Genomic DNA, 17,151 nt, shown 5'->3' with positions numbered 1-17,151 from the left:
TAGTTTTACACTGGGGTTTACACACGGGTTATGAGCCCAACTAAAACCCAACATAACATGTCTTAGTAAGCGGATGGGTCATCATATGCTGCAGAGCAACTACAATCCACCTACAGGATATTGTCTTTTTCCACCTTGTCCTTCCTTGTCAAAATCTGGCGCCGACATTGCCCACAATGCAATATGACGCCTAAACAGTTTGGATAGAGACTTGTGCGTGTTATCATAGTAGCAGCTAATGTGGCCTCGAGTCGCTCGCCTCAAGAGGAGGTCTGGTAACCTCACTTATTTCTACAACATCTTTTTCATCTTCTAACGTTCAGTCTTCTGCTGCACCAGACTCGGTTCTAAGCGACATCCCTCAAAGCAATTTATCAATTTTGGGCAGTTTCCTCTAAAATCGCAAAAGACTTTCCTCCACTTTTCTTTCACAAATCCAGTAGTATTCCTATAAACAGGCATTGATGTGTAAAAGTTTTATTTGACATCTGTGTGTACTTATTTTCTACAAGGTAAATACGTAGACTTCCTCCACCATTGCTCTCTGACCGGTTTATCTACTTTCTCTCTTCAGACTGACGAGCAGGCGATGCTGGAGGACACTCAGGTGGCTCTCATCGACCTGGAGAAGGTCACGTTCTACTTCCAGCAATTCGAAGGGGAGCCTCTGGTTGCCAGTACGTACTCTGACTCTGTTCGTTACATTTGATGGCGGCTTCAGCTGAGAAGCATCATCGCAGCCTCTCCATTGCTACTTACAAAGTCTTTGACATTAAGGAAAGCTGTAGACCGAGCTCTGATTCATGCCATCTCTTCGACAGACATGCCCATTTCGTACCAGGTGGAGGGCACCCGCCAGGCCCTGAAGGTTTGCTTCTACCTGGAGAGTTTCTACTTCTCCCAGCTGCCTCACAGGCTGAAAAATGGAGGAGGCATCAAGATCTACCCTGTGCTCTTCACACAAGGTAGTAGAGCGTGGTTAGGGGACTTGATGTGAGCGGAGATAAAAGCTGCTTTATAGATGATAGTAAACACTGGGGGTGCCTTTATCACTTTATCTTTCACTCTTCTCACTTGATTCCTCTTTAGCACTGGAGAGTATGGAGGGGTACTACTATAGAGACAATGTGTCAGTGGAGGAATACCAGGCCCAAATCAATGCTGCCTCGTTGGATAAGGTCAAGCAGTACTACAAGAGACTGAGGTATGTTATGAGTCATACACACACAGATATGACTTTGAGACTTTGAGGGTTTTTTTTTTTTTTTTTTTTTCAATCTAATGTAAATCATGATGATGCTCCCATTCAGTTTGGACTCGGCTCTCAACGCCCAGCAGGGCCTCAAGGTGATTGGCTGAGACAAACGCAGCTGGAATTTTTATTATTATTTTTTTGTATGATTGGTTGCGAACACACACAGCAGGGGCAGCGGTGATTGGACGAGGGTGCCCAGCGTGTCACCGGCGCTGATGTAGTGCCTTCTGTACAGTTGCTGCACTCGGTTACCTCACACCCCATTGGTTCTTTGCACACCAGAAGCCCTCTGTGATTGGCCAGGTGCGGAGAATTTAATGAGGTTGAAAGAAATATGAGAAAACACACACTGCTACTGGAAATTAGGGCTTGGCTTTGTTTTAATCTCCCGAACGTATGAGTGAGAGTCTGACCGCTACAGTACGCTGTCTGAATATCAATGTGGTCTCATGTTAGATGCTACCTTGTGATTTCAGAGAATGAAAATTACATTTAAACTACCTCTGTATAAAGGGAGCTGAGTGGAGTGTGCCTTAAGAATTTATATTGAGAAAATCTGAGAGACAGTGTAAGTAAGAAATTAGATGTCCTCTATTGATGTTAGTGCAGATCTATTTGGATTACAAAGCTGACAGCCTGATAGAGTTACAGACACACACACCTGATCCTCCCGAAGTCTGTTAATTGGACACTTTGTTATCTTGGATCGAAGCTCTGTCTGTCTATGTATTCGAGTAAAAGCCCGGCACGGTTACCACTTAACTACAGGCACTGTAATGTAGCGATTTAATAATATAAACTGAAGCCATCTTGGTTGACTAGAAAAAAATCGGTCATACTCTTGGAAAGTGTGAACCAAGGAGGGTGACAGGTTGACAGTTCGACTTCAGCTAAACATCTGCTGCCGATTGTGTGGATAATTAAACACAGAGCGGAGCTCGCAGCAAAACCTCATCTTGTTATTGAGGGACAATCTGCTTTGGGGGGATTGAATTATTTACTCTCGGTGACGACGCACCACAACAAAGCATTAATTTTACCGGGTTTGCCTTCTGCTGAGAGTTTTTAATTTGTTTGCAGTGTTTAGCTTGATGAGTGAAAAGATTTCCAAGTATTAATTTGTGCGAGCGTCAGATTTCCCAAAGCACAGCCGAGGAACGAATTGTGCTGGGTCATTTAATCTTCCGGAGCATCACGTCTTTCCAACTGTCCTTCCGTCTCTTTGTGTAAGGATATTGTCTAGATCTTCTGGGATTCCACCGCCTTTTAATAGAGGGATATTGACCTTTTGTGGCATATCTTTCATTTTACTGAGTCCTTGCTGGCAGACTGTAGTGGTGGCCTTCATGATCAATTTCTAAAATGTCACTGTTCTAATTAAGATACCACAGGGAGAGACATGTTATGTGTGTTCGGCACCTGCAGCAACTTTTAACATGAGGTTATCCCATTAAACTTGTATGTGGTTCAGTGGTGTAAACTGTATTAGTTGACGCAAGTCCAGCCATGCATTTTGTTTTTGTATATACACACGTGTACTGTACATTCTTGTTCGACCTGTACAGAAAGAGCCTGATTGCATTGACAGCAGAGGCTGCGGCAGTAACACGAAGCAGATGTGTGCTGACAGGCAAACGAGTGAGGCTGGTGATTTGGGGAGCATTAGGGGTGCTTGGTAGGGGTGAGGATAGACAGTGTGCTTCAGAGACCCCACTAGACTGTACGCCTCTCAAATGCTCAATCTCTTTCTCCGTAAAACCTGTCATAGCCCAAAACTGCAGATCATCTCAGTCTAAATCCAATCAGCTCTTTGTGGCTCTCAAGTCAGTTAAGGTATCCTGCTGTGTGTGTGTGTGTGTGTGTGTGTGTGTGTGTGTGTGTGTGTGTGTATATATATATATATATATATATATATATATAGACTATAGTGGGTTAGGTAAGTGAGTCCTGAGATGAGGAACGATTTTTCAAGTTCCAATAAATATCCTTTTTTGCAAGTAAAGAAAGTTTGTGCTGGAGTTTGCCTTGCTGATGTTGCTGAAAAGAAATGGTGACAGAATATCCCATATAGTCCTAAAACACAATGCAAAGCATATATACGGTTGACAGTGGAACAATGCGAGGTACTTTACTTCAGTATTTTCATTTTATGCTATTTTATGCTTCTGTTCAACCACATTTCAGAGAGAAATGTACTTTTTCCTCCTATATAATCCAATAATACATAACAGAACAACACTCTCATGGGCCAGTTTTCTGCATAACGACGACTTTTACTTTTGAAGCTTTGAGTATATTTTCCTAATAATATTTACATACTTTTACTTTATCTACTTTTATTTGTAATGGAGTATTTTCACAGCGCGGTATAAAAGATTTGAATACTTCCACCGCTGATTCTTGATGGTGACTCATTTATGGTTACAGCTATTATTTTCGTCGTAGATGAGTCGGAATTGGCACATTTTTTTTTAAATAAATTATCAAAATAGTTGCTGATGAATTTTTTTGTTGATGGACAGGTGTAGGAGTATCCACATCAGTCTGTAAGTGGTACTTTAACTTTACTTTCAACATTGCCATTGAATCATTTACTGTCAACACAAGCCTAAACTTCAGCAGGCCGACTTGCACCAGAAACATGTGTCCTTGTATCAATAGTAGTAAAGTAAACATTCCCAGCTGGTTTTCAGCAGTCAGCGAACACAGTGTCGCTCTCTATGTGACATTTCCAATAGTTTTCTTTCGTCGGCTGCCATGTGTCTTTCGGCTGACCACAGGCCCAGGCTGTGATGTCACTCCTCTCTCTGGTGCAGCGCTCCAACCTCAGGCACCTCGTTATCCTTGGAGCACGGCCACGGCAGTGTCGGGTTAAACCCACACTACGGGTCAGAGCTAGAGGCTGACTGACTGACAGAAACGCCACAGCACACGCTGAACCGAATGAACTGCAGGGCCGAGAGTCTCGAATGTTTTCATTTCACCAACCCCCAGACAGACTCCCGGTACACCTCAGACCCACATATGCATTTGGGAGATGATGATGTTGTTGTTGTTGTTAGGAGTTCAAATTGGATTTTCCATTAACATTGCATGTGGAAAAATAGTAGTTATGAAAATGAACATTTTCTCTTACAAATGCCATCATCATTTGCAATGAGTCAAATTAAACGAGGATGAAAGTTGCTCATTATTCTGTGGCGCCCCCCCCGGAGCCCTGTCAAGAAGACATGCTTTTCTGTGGATATAATTGTGTGTGTGTGCATGTATTTGTACATGCAGTGTGTTTTTTTTGTCAAGAACTTGCTGTTTTGTCTCGTCTTTGTCTTGCTCCTCCGCTGACGCCTTTACTCGCGTGCAATGTGAGTATTATCCAATTTCAGAGCAGTAAATGATACCACTGTAACGGTTATTGTAAAATTTCCAGCTCTGTCTCTGGCTTTCGCTTTTCTTACCCACACCGAGATGCAGTATGATCCGAGCAAACCCATAGTGCCTGATGAAGTCACTCAAATCTTCCGCAAAACATAAACTCACTGGCCAAATCACAAGCACATGGCTGGTCCCACAGGAGTCAGCGGTATATAGAGCCAGAACACGCACCCACATTTTTCGAGCTTTCATAAACCATCTCAGCTGACATGCGTTTAGGCAGAAGAGATCTGAAACCCTGACATGCACCAAAGTGACAGTCTCCTCAGTCACAGCTGTGTCGTTTGCTTAAATTTCCTGCAGGTTTCTCATCATCAGGAAGACATTGTTGAACTTAATCCGGGGGGATAAAGTAATTGTCTCTCATTTTTCCGTCACAAATTGTGAGATAAATGGACAGATGCGTAGAATTTCCTCCCATAGGAGAGGGAGGAAAGAACACGCTCTGCAGAGGAAGCATCTTTTCCTTTAGGACACAGGCAGAATTGAGATGGGGAGATTGAAAGGGGGATATGTATATAAGGGGGATATATATATATATATATATATATATATATATATATATGAGAGAGACATATATATATATATATATATATATATATATATATATATATATATATGTCTCGCAGGTGCAGGTCGGAAAGATGGAAGGGATTGCAGGGGATGGGATTGAGGATGATGGGCTGAGGAGGAAAGGGTGCAAGTGAGAGCTTGCCGGAGAGGGGAGAACCAGGCCAGTGTCTGCGAATGTATTATTCAAAGGTAGAGATTATTGCATGCTCGTGGTTTCATCTCATTTTGCTCTTATTGACAGGGGGTTTCAAGAGGGAATAAGGTTTTCTTCTCACGTGCACCTTTTGCTATTGATTTGAGGAGCATGGTACATACGGCAGTACGAAAGAACAAAGGAAGAAAGTCCAGCATCTAGTACATATCGAACCGTATGTGTATCATGTTACAGGTGTAACGGTAACCTGTGAGTGTAACGGGACAAGTTTAAATCGATATCTTCGCCTCCTTGGAGAGACGGAATACTTGCACTGCAGGCACTGGCTTTTCTCCCTAATTGAAATGCATTTGGCAGTAGTGGGGATATGTTTGGCTCTCTATTGCAAGGCCGTTGTGAAATTCCCACATCCCATGGTACATGTTCCTTTGATTTAAAAAAAAAACAAAAAAACACTTGATTCATGGGGATATTAAAAATCTACATAATCTTACAAATTGTGTATAATGATCGCATGGCGGCAGAAAGATAAGCAATAAACTTAGATGTACAAAAAATGGGATACATCATTATTATTATTTTTATTATTCTTACTACAGACTTGTATTTCATACTTTGTTTGCTGAACAGTCATCTGCCGTCACCACGCAGCACAGCTCCCCAGTCGTTTGTGCTCTCACAGTGTTTGCTCTTGCAGCAGCAATGGGGGAAATTGTTATCGCAGCGCTGCAGTGCAGTTTGTCTTGATTAAGCAGAAATGCTTGAAGCCGATTTGCAGGTCAGAGTGTCTGTTTCAACAGTAATGAGCTCCCTCGCTCACTTTCCTACATCTCCGTTCACCTGTGGCCCAAGCAGAGACGGGAGCCCCTCGACGTGCATCCTCACGAAAAGACAGAAAGAATGCACACAGAAGAACGCGCGACTGTACGACCACACGTGCAAGTCACTCTGACAGCTAGTTGTTGCCATGCCGTTTGTTCCCCTGAAGAATATATGCTCAGAGAACAGGACGATAGATGGTGTGACATCACTTCAAGCGGTTCCCATGAATTTCCACCACAGCGCTCAACAGCAAAACAGCACCACAAATCTGTAGCAGAGCTCAGAAAGCATAGTCGCTACCAGCAATTGATGGTATTTCTCTTCCTCCCTGGGGTATGGCTATGTAGTGATGATTAATAAGCAATAGCTACTGCAGCAAGTTCCCACATCTTCCATCTGACTTACATTAGTTTCTCAAGATTCTCGAAACAGTAACATAGCAGCGCAGCTAGTTTGTTACAAGTGTGATTTCTCGGATGGCTGTGTCTGTAACCTGAGAAGTAATTTTAGTTTTTCTCGCAGAATGAAAAATCTGGATTATTTGAGGGGATCATAATTGATTATGGATATTATCTTAGCTTCAGCTGTGAGGTAATGGGAAATCTGGTCATGTATTCTCCCAAAGCAGAAAGGTTTTTTTTTCTTTTCTTTCTTTTCTCATTCTTCCTCCGGTTTACGAAGTGATGAAAATGCCACAGTCTTTGCACCGGCAATGGGAGTCCCAATTCACTAGAGCACTGAGGAAGGTGCTGGGCTTCGTTCTGCTCCAGCTGGTGTGCACTGAACCCCCTGTTATGAAGCCTGTACGGCTGAGACCCGGTTCCATTTGTCATTTCTCGTTGACTCCATCGTTGAACAGCCCGTAACGATGACAGCCCTGCACTTAGTGATGCTTGTAAAAAAAGACCATGACTCATCTCTTCTATGTAATTTAAAAAAGAAAATCACCTTTGGAAGGAGCCAAGGGTTGCATCTACTTATGTGCAGCATCAGGCTCATAAATTTGCTCACCATTTTAAGCCAGTTGCTATTTTCGCATTGCAATATATGCAGTATCTAACATAACATAACTGGCTCTAACACCAAGACCCCATTAACACTCTGCTTTAGAAGTCAAGGACCGGACATCTGTGTTCTGGTCTTGAAATGTTGCTTTCAATTGAAATTTATACATCATATGTCTGAAATTGAGCATTTAGTGATTTTTATTATTTATTTAACTTAAATTTTTGATATTAAACCAACAAAAAAACACGCCATTGTTACCCACATATACATGTGGTATATCAGCATACTGTCTTGGAGGGTTTTTGCGGCCTTTTCTACTGGCATGTGCTTCCATATTAAACTGTGGTTGACATATAGCTGGTCGTAAACATTTGGCTGGAAGTGTAAATAAGAAGAGGGCGTGGGATAAGGAAATGACTTCACACAACATCTCGCTGGGGTCAGTGCAGAAGCATCAGTATGTGGCATGTGATGGCTCCTGGAAGCCGTCAGTATCCCTCTGCGCAGCTCTGCCACACACTGCAGCAGTTTATCAGGGATTTAATAATGGTGAGTGTCATTCATCATGTGTGTGTGAGTGAGTAATGTACATGGATCAGCATGTACCTCTGCAGGGTCACACGCATTGAGTGTCATAAATCCCACATACTTTACATGTGTCCTTATGGATGTACGGGTGAGGATAAAACCAAATCCACACAAGATGCTGATTTTAAACCATTTTTGTTTGTTGTTGTTTGTTTTCTTTTGTACTTTCTGAATGGAGGATGTCATGCTAATGTTTCCATTCCCACGCTGCCCCTCCAAAAACATCTGTGCCTCAGATCTGACCACTAATGCTCCTGTGCTGTAAAGGGCCTCGAGTATCCTACTGTCATGAAGGAAGCAGAAACAAAGAGAATTAAGTATTCTCATTGGCCCAATAGAATAAAACCAGCTACACAGAGAGCAGGTCATCTCTGGCCTGCGGCCAAATCCTCCATTAGAGCCTCATGTAAAATTGGCTGTGTGTGTGTGTGTGTGTGTGTGTGTGTGTGTGTGTGTGTGTGTACCTATGGTTTTCTTGATTTCTTCTCAAAGCAAAAATAGGAACGGGGGAAATGCTCTTAACAGAAGAAACAGTGACGAGCCTGATCACACACAGCTACTGTAACCTTCGTTTTTGTTGATAGGTGATGTCTTGGAGTTTTGATTGGCGTACATTCACCTGAATTTTTAGAATAAATGAGTAAGCTTTTTTTTGGGGGGGGGTAAGAAAAATGATAATAAGCTTGTGCAAACACTTGGGGGCTGTCAGTGTCCTGCCATTAAAAATGGAGCATCTGGAGTTCAGGGCCTTTTAAACCTGAGAGCCACTGTAGATGGAAGAAGAAATAATAGACACCCAGTGGATTTAGACCTTGTACGTAATATGTATGTAATATGTTCTTAGCCTCACAGTGAAGTGTTTGCACAGTGTGTGTGGGCTTAACATTTCATTTTTTATCCATAATAAATATTTCTAAGGTGCTCGGTGTCCAAACCTCTGACAAAACATCATCAACTCAGAAGATGGAGTGCAGGTCCCCTTTAAACCACACATCACTTGTAGTCTCGACTCCTATTATTTAGTCATTAGAGACCTCCAGGAGAGTCAGCTCTGTTCCTCAAGCTGTGGTTGATGGTATTTTTAGAACAACTCTTACAGCAAGGGGATGAGATAATCAGTGGGTATTATGACCTTGCCTCCTGTGAAAGAGGTGTGCAAGGGGCGAGAAGAGGAGCTTTTATTCAGTCTAAAACAGACAAAGAATGGGAGCAGATGAAGTAGAGGTATGCAGAAGTCAACTCCTCTCGGACAGATTCTGTTGTAGACCTTTTTTAAGATAAAAGTCTGAGCAGTCGACCGATAAGCAAGAAGGACAAGGGAGAGTGTGGAGTCACAGTTGAAGTGGACAGATAACGGGCCCATACCTGCAATATGAGCCGGAGCAGTAACTATTTCATGGCGAGGTTTTGATTTCCAATAAACCGTTCTTCTGTGTTGTTGCGTTCACAATGTTCCACCGCGTTTTATCGCTTCACTGAATCTCGCCCCTCTCTCTGTCTCTCTCTCTCTCTCTCTCTCTCTCTCTCTTTGTGGGTCTTGTTAGGAGAATGATGTTTTGCTTGGAAGCTGTTGGATCTAACTTCCATTTGCTGCGGTGGTTTGCGTTTTTCCGCAGGACCGAGTCATTAAACGCCACAGGCTCACACATTAGACAAGTGTGGGCACTCGTATGCAAAAATACAGACAAAATATAGATGCCAGGTGTTTACTGTTGAAAGTTTAACGAGTCAACTCCTCAAAAACAAATTGGCCTGTTACCTCTCTAATACATTGTTCAGCAGTTGTAGCCATTATCCCAGTTTACGTGCTCTTTATGAGAGGAGTTTTAAGAGGTGTGCACTCTGCGCGGCGACGCTGTGTAACTCCCAGTCGATTGTGAGCATCTTTTGAACGATAAGGCCATCTTGAACCAATTACATGGGCTGTTAGCTCGATCTGAACCCTTAGCAAACTCTGCTCGTAGTCATTTAGTGGAGCACGCCACAAGGTTAAAGGATAATCTGCCAGATAAGGATTCGATACTTGGAAACGTTTGACGAGTGAAGGTATAAAACGGGCAGGTTACCCATCCGTATCCCAGAACAGATGCGTGTTGTACAGCAGATTTACATGTGAATAAAAAGTGAGTAGGAAACGAGCTGTTGGAGGTTATAAACGGTTGCTCACGTGTCAGACTCACGGCCTCATTAGCCTAAATACAGGAGGGAAGTGTACGATGGGGATTGAGAGCCTTAGCGTATGTTATGCACTCATGGTTGCAGGTACGTTTTCAACAGTATGACTTGGCAGAGTAGAGCGTATCCTTAATACTTGAATTTATGCGTATGTTCTCAATGACTTCTCATTTCTACTCGGCTGCTTTATAATCGCTATAAAATCTTGAATCAGGGATGTGTTGACTCGGCTCTAATTAATTAATTTCATTAATATTATGTCAGGCAGAAATACCAGAGGCATAATGAAAGCCTACTTGGCCTGATTTTAATCACTTAATAGCAGAGTGAATGCAGATGAATGAGCCCTGCTTCACTGACTCTTGTAAACAGTCTCCTTCCCTCAACGTCTGTCGTTTCTGCGTCCCTCCTCAACGAATTTCTTCTTTGACTATTTGTGATTTCAGAAATGTGGTCTCTATGGGTGACTGTGTCTTGTACATTATTATTGGCTTCTGGCAAGAAGTAATGGAGTATGTGATTTTTATTACATGGGGTTTAATGTGGTGTAGTGTGGCTATTTATAGCACACTGCTGGATTACTGAGATTTGATGGAGTCACAGACTGCTGAGTTTGCACCCGTAGCGTTCCACCTCACATGGACTCATTGCGGCATACATCCCTCTCTGTCTGTATAAGGACACCGGTGCAGTGCTGCCTCCGGTGGCTGGAAAGGAGAATTACACCAAAATCGACTGTACTCCATGAATGAATGAGGCAATGGCATTTGGAGTGATGCCCAGGACAAGAGATGCTTAGTCTGTGTTTCTGCTGAGCTGTGCCCAAGTTACTCTCATGATTGATTGTCAGATGGTGGAGCTCCATAATGACTAGGTGGCCTACTTATCCCAGAAAGACAGTCAGTGCTCCTGATGACCTAATGGTGCATGGAAAACAATGCACACAGAATTATTTTTCAAGCAATGGAGCTTCTAAATAAAAAAAAGCAACTCGTGTGTGATTGACAAATAAAGTCTACTGCAGTATGCCACTACTTAGCAGACATATTGTGTCTCCTGCTGCAGTGCAAATATCCAGTTAGAGTCGCTCCATATGTGAACTGTTGTTGTGTCTCCCTCAGGGCTTTCTACCTGGATCAGTCCAACATGCCACCCAGCCCTGCACCCAAAGCTGCCCTCATAGATAAGGTAAGAGCAACCTCGCATGACCCCATGCTGAATGACATAATGGAAAAAACCGAAGAACAGGATTAGATCTTATTGTTGCAATGTGCAAGTGTTTACGTGTGTAAAAATTGTTGGAATGGAAATCGCACGGTGACAAAACTGATAAGTCAAGCAGCGGCGTTGACTGAATTAGTTTGAATATATAACCCACAAAAAATATTCCCCAATTATTAGCACAGTCTGAATCTACTGATCATAATCTTCGGATCTACTTTTTATGTGCTACTTTGCTCACAAACAGTTTGGCAGGGTGGATTTGTTTTTATTTTTTTTCCCATGTTTTATCCTGCACCAACCTCTGTCCCTCTGTTTGTGCCCAGCTGATGCGTCCCCTCAATGCTCTGGAGGAGCTCTACCGTCTGATGGAGAGTTTTATCAGTTGCCGCCGCACCGCTGCCTGCCAGTACACCGCCTGTGGGGCTTCTGGAGTGGGGCTCCTCACTGTGGCCTCTGAGCTCTGCTCACGCTTGGGGGCCACACACATCGTCATGTGCAACAGCGGTGTTCATCGGTGAGTGTGTGTGTGTGTGTGGGCAAAATGTACGGTGCGGGTCTTCCAGTACTGCGTGACCTGCTGATTAAATTCAATTTTTACGCTCCTGCTTATCATTTTCTTTCTTTTTAAAAAGTCTCCACAGTTTTCCCTTCCCTTTCATCTCTCTCACACCGACATGGTAAAGGTGAAAGGAGTCTCACCATTACCATTTCTACCACCGTCTCTCCCCTGTTCCGTGATCCTTCTCTTATCCTCTGTCTACCACTCAATTTCATGAGTTCTCCATCGCCCTGCTGTCCTGCACCGTGGGGATTTTTCTATTAATACACATTTCTCTGCATTAATTAACAGCAGGATATTCTAGTTAATAGGGCCCATTGTTTCTCAGACCAGATTAGGGACTTTTAAGTAGGCATAGCACTTTACACAGGAAGGAGACGGGTCAATTACTTCCATTCTCATTGAATTCTATATACAGCTGCCTAATTCACCTGCTGCAGAGGGCACCATTCATCAATGCATGAGGACAGAAATATCCTGATCGTTTGTCACCGCTGATCCCTAGTTCCAGCTTTCATCTTTCATCTCGTACTCTGCTCTTTCCCTCCACCCGCCCACCCATCTCTCTGATACCCTCTTTCTTTACCCCGTGACAGTTTCCATATCTTTCTGTCTCACTCACATGCACAAGCTCACACGCGTGCCCTCGTGCCTTCGCTGGATGTGACTGATGGCTTGATGAAGTGCCGCGGATGGAGCCGCCTGGTTGCCTGAGCTCTAATAGAAAGTTCCTGTCTGTGCAATGACTGCTGCTACTTTATTCACCCACAGCCTGTGTGTGTGCGTGCGTGCGTGTGTGTATCTGTGTTTGTCTGTGCCATTATACACACTAGCCACAACTCACCCAGACAGGCAGGCTAAGTGTACCGTGACACAGCAGGTGACAAGGCCTGCAATATTTAGGATTATTTGCGAACTGAAGTTCACCTTAAACACTGTTTTACCCTCCAAAGCTGCAGAATGATGGGGGCACTGGATTCACTATCACAGTAGAATGAGTGAGAAATGCCTTTCCTGTCATTAGCTTTCTGTGTAACCCTGTTACTATTGAGAGAATACAGATTATATATAAATTAACCGGTTCCACTGTTTTCTCTTTATAATTTCAAATATTAAAGTATTTTTTTTTTTTTAAAATCCATGTATTGCTCATGTAGATGGTGAGCACACAAACTAAATCTGGTATAATTGAAAAACCTATGAAACCAAGCCAGTAGATTAGTAATGTGGAAATTGCATTATCAGTGTGGCAGCCTTCTCAGGCAGTATTGATTGGATTAGTTGGCTTGATGGATGAGTTTTAATAACATTGAAAGCGTGATTTTTGGGGGCATCAGCAGTTTGTAATATTCAGCGCTCCTCTCTGCTCCAGATTTTTTGTGTCCATCATCCCCCCACAAAAACCATTAGAATGACAAAATGAGAGTTCACTATCTGACAGCAAAACAAAAATAAAAGCAGACGGGGAGAACGAATCAGAAGCAGAGGCCTAATCCACATTCCAACTTTCTAAAAAAAAAAAAAAATTTATTTTTTCTTCCACTACTTTTTTTTTTTTTTTCTGTGTTCATCCCCCCTTTTGTTCTCCTCTCTGTTATTCTTTCCCTTTCTTTGTGTTTGGCGCTGTCTTTTTTCTGCTCATTTATAAGTAAGGACTCAGCTCTGGAGAAACACAGAGTGTAAATGGGATATGGGCTGGAACGACATAAAACAGATGGATATAAATCACATCATACTATCTCACCAACCCTAATGAAAAGGGAAACCGTGCAGCCTCATGCGTGCCACACACACACACACACACACACACACACACACACACACACACACACACACACACACACACACACACACACACACAGATTTTGTGCAGTTCCTTCATCCTGCTCCAGCTGAAGAGATATTTAAAGATCCTCTGTGGGTGACTTTTTTTCCCCTTCTTTATCGTTGTGGGAAGCTCAATATGGGCGCTTAAAATATTCTGGGGTGGCCTGCAAAAGGACATCTTTTGCAATTTTCTACTGGGATACAGTATCTTTTGGCACATACTGGAGACGATTGTTGAGTTCATTACTTTTATCGCATCATGTTACGCTATCATGGAGTTATGCAACTGGACCTCAAGGGGACTTTTAAACCTCGATCTGATTGACTCAAAGTAATGGCTTCTGGCAGCAGTATGTCCCTCATGAACATCAGCTTCATTATCCTTAGCTGTTTTTAAGTTTTGTTTTAAGTCGGCTTGAATCCCTACCACGAGAGAAGGAGATAGTCTCATTCCTTCGCAGCCCCATGGCAGTGTTACTCAATGAAAGTGAGCCCGGCAGTGTTTGGCGCTTTGGACAGTTCAATTTGCAGTGAAAAGGCCCGGGATCGATACACTAGTACACCTTGTTATCATAGAAAGGTCACCCAACAGCTTTGACACCTGTCACTGGCTCTCTAAGGATTTATCCACATGCTGCTATGTGTGTGTGTGTGTGTGTGAAGGCGAGACACAGGAAGAGACAGTGTCTGTGTGTGCGCCTGGCAACAAAGTTTGCTGTAACTAATGAATCACACACTCGCGTCAGCACTCATTTTACACACATGACACCTTCATAGCAGTGAGAGTGTATCGCCCCGGCCACAGGAAGACACACTGACTTGTCCTTGGACCCTTTTTCCTCTCGGCCGCAACGAGAAGCATCGGTCCCGGTGATGAGAAAAACAGGGAAGCGTCCTCGTGTGCAGAAAGTCCACGGCGAGGTTTAATCCGCCTCCTCTGCTCAGTCTAAAGCAAAGATGGGGAGAGTTTGTTATTCTCCTGATGCTGCGTGTTTGCTCGATGTGAGTGACATTTCAGTGGCAAATGAAATGATTCATTAGTGAGGAGATGAGCGAAGGTGAAGCAGGGGGAATGTGATGGTAATGAGAAGGTGTCAAGAGGAGCATTCGGGGAGATTTGATGTACTTGTAGTGAATTCTGCCAGAGAATCATCATATCTGGATGAAGCCCAGAGTTTGAGTTTGGCGTGCTGTTGTTTTTTTCTTCTTTTTTTTACTCTCAGATCTCACTTTCAATCTCCGTCTGTTGGAAAGACGACTTTATTGCCATAAAAGCACGTTTGAGAGAGTGTTGAGTTAGAGAAGGTGTTTATTGTCACTCCAGATGATTTTCTTGTGTCAAACACGGGCTGTAGTACAGCAACAGTAGAAAAAGGAAGCAAGGTTCTGCATCATGATTTCCCCATAAGCCAGTCTAGGATCGGCTTCCCTCGTGCTCATAAATATGCAGGCTGAGAGCGCGTGTTTGAGCTTGACCTTATGTTTCCTCTCTGATCAACAGCTGCACCCTGAGTGTGACGTTGGAGCAGGCCATCCTGTTGGCCCGAAACCATGGCCTGCCCCCTCGCTGCATCATGCAGGCCACAGATGTCATGAGGAAACAGGTATGCCGTTTATTTTTACACACGCACGCAACGTTACTGTGTGAATAACCTCCCGTAGTTATTTTTCTACTCACCCCTTCTGATATTGCTGCCACAGTCTTTTGCTGCTTCAGTCCCTGCGGTGACATTTTCTGACTGAGAGTGCGTTTGTGTTTCAATCCAAAATGCAATTTCTGCATCCAAAACCATTAGATAAATGTACGCTTCACTGAGTCAAACTAGGCTGCCAAAACAGTATTAGCAATAAGATTTAACAGTGCCAATAGAATAGCATTTACGCCATTTTAGCTTCCTTGGTCAATGCTTGATTTCTCTCACTATCACACTATTACTTGAATAAGAATGCAATTTTTAAAGGCAGCCAACGGTAAATATATGTTTTGGTGTTGAAGGAAATGTTTGCTGCTGTCCACAAGACTTGGTTCAGAGTCTGGTGCTTGTTTTGTCTGCATGTCTGTTTGGGGGTCAAGGTAAAGAATTCCCATTACTTTCTTAGTGCGTGCACATTTTCTCCCCCCCTATATCTCAGACGCTCATTAGAAGTTCTGTGAGTGGTGGTTATTTCGCTGTTTGCAGTGAGAGGAGAGGTTGGTCGTGTGAGAGGCTGAGATCCTGCAGGAGGAAAGCCATTTCATTTCGACACTCAAGAGAACTGGGCTGGCAGCCAGGAGGATGCAACTCTGTGCATTGTTTGACCTTGAGTACTACTGTATGTGGCTGTGAGGGGAAAAAAAAAATCCATCTTGTGGAGGTTGTGGCGTTTTTTTTTTTTATTGATTATGAGAAGGTGCAGGTATTGAGATTTGAGAGTGTTGTTTTGATGTGTCATTTTTCTGAGTCTGTCATTAGACAGACTTTCTGTTTTCTTGTATCATCATTGACCTACACACCACTGAGAAGAGATTGTTCAGTCCAGATAGAAAGCAGAGGGGAGCTTGATCTGCTGTGTGCTTGTGTGCCCTTGCTCTCAGACATCGGTTGATGAATCTCACGGTTTGGATGACGCCTCTTCTTCCTTGCTGAATAGTCATTGTTCGAAAGCCCACATTGTTCAAGTGAGATTTATGTGTTATATAGTGTGTTTGCATAGAGAACTTATTTTTCCCACTTTATCGAATGCGTCTCAGTTTTACCGACGTTCCTGAATGCACCACCTGTGTGCATGCTTCTGCTCCGTTAGTGTTCTCCTTTCTTCCATGCGGTCAAGAGCAGACAGTTTTCCTTCACCTCATGCAGCATTAGCTATCCTGATTCCCTGTTTTCCCGCTGTGTGTAAATGAGAAGTGGTGAGTGTGATTATTAGGTTATGTTTAATGATTATTATATTATTGTTTGCACAACTAATATTATGCTAGTGCAGTATTAAGCTAGTTTACTGTTTCTATGATAGTAAAATGTTTGTTTATTTTGTTTGTATTATTGTTGCAGACCACAGCTAAATAAATGAAGGATACTTCAATCTGACTGCCTCCGTGTTCTCTTACCAAGACACATTATCCCTACCTTGCCGCTCTTATACAACCAGTTTCCTGGAGAACCCATATCTCCTTTTTATGGTCCTTCGAGCCGGATAGAGCATCAATCAAGGTATGGAACCAACAAACTTGGATGCACAGACTGAACCTGCACCCCAACGTGTTTCACAGAGGGAAAGACACCTTCCATCATACCTGAGCGACTATGTGGTTGCAACTCTCCCTCCAGAGGGACAAAACCAAGCCACACAGCCAGCTCCCTCCACCAGACATTCACGCAGTGAGCGAACACGTTCTTCCCGGACCTCCAATTCAAGACTCACAAGGTACTCACGTGCATCTCAAAGAACATTCCCATCTCTCTCAGACCTTGAGACAGCCCAGCTTGAAGAGCGAGTAAAGCAGATAGAGCTTGAGGAGTTGCAGCAGCAGGTGGAAGAGGACCAACTCGTCCA

At 43.3% G+C, this 17,151-nt stretch overlaps 1 protein-coding gene and 1 long non-coding RNA gene across 2 annotated transcripts in view; both read left to right on the top strand.

Annotated features, from left to right (window-relative positions):
* prex2 (phosphatidylinositol-3,4,5-trisphosphate-dependent Rac exchange factor 2) overlaps positions 1–17,151 on the top strand; it is a 97,692-nt gene that overhangs the window by 69,549 nt on the left and 10,992 nt on the right. The window contains exons 34-39 of the mRNA XM_056364122.1: positions 575–677; positions 822–965; positions 1,090–1,204; positions 11,129–11,195; positions 11,555–11,745; positions 15,119–15,221. Coding sequence (XP_056220097.1) covers positions 575–677; positions 822–965; positions 1,090–1,204; positions 11,129–11,195; positions 11,555–11,745; positions 15,119–15,221 — 723 coding nt within the window. The remainder of the gene's footprint in view (positions 1–574; positions 678–821; positions 966–1,089; positions 1,205–11,128; positions 11,196–11,554; positions 11,746–15,118; positions 15,222–17,151) is intronic.
* Positions 16,258–16,680, top strand: LOC130161117 (uncharacterized). The gene is made up of 2 exons (XR_008826097.1): positions 16,258–16,507; positions 16,650–16,680. It is a non-coding gene; the product is annotated as an uncharacterized LOC130161117 (long non-coding RNA).

Source organism: Seriola aureovittata, chromosome 20 (assembly GCF_021018895.1).
Source record: "Seriola aureovittata isolate HTS-2021-v1 ecotype China chromosome 20, ASM2101889v1, whole genome shotgun sequence".
Taxonomy (NCBI): Eukaryota; Metazoa; Chordata; class Actinopteri; order Carangiformes; family Carangidae; genus Seriola; species Seriola aureovittata.
The sequence above is the reverse complement of the archived record's forward strand: the minus strand, read 5'-3'. Positions and strand labels throughout refer to the sequence as shown.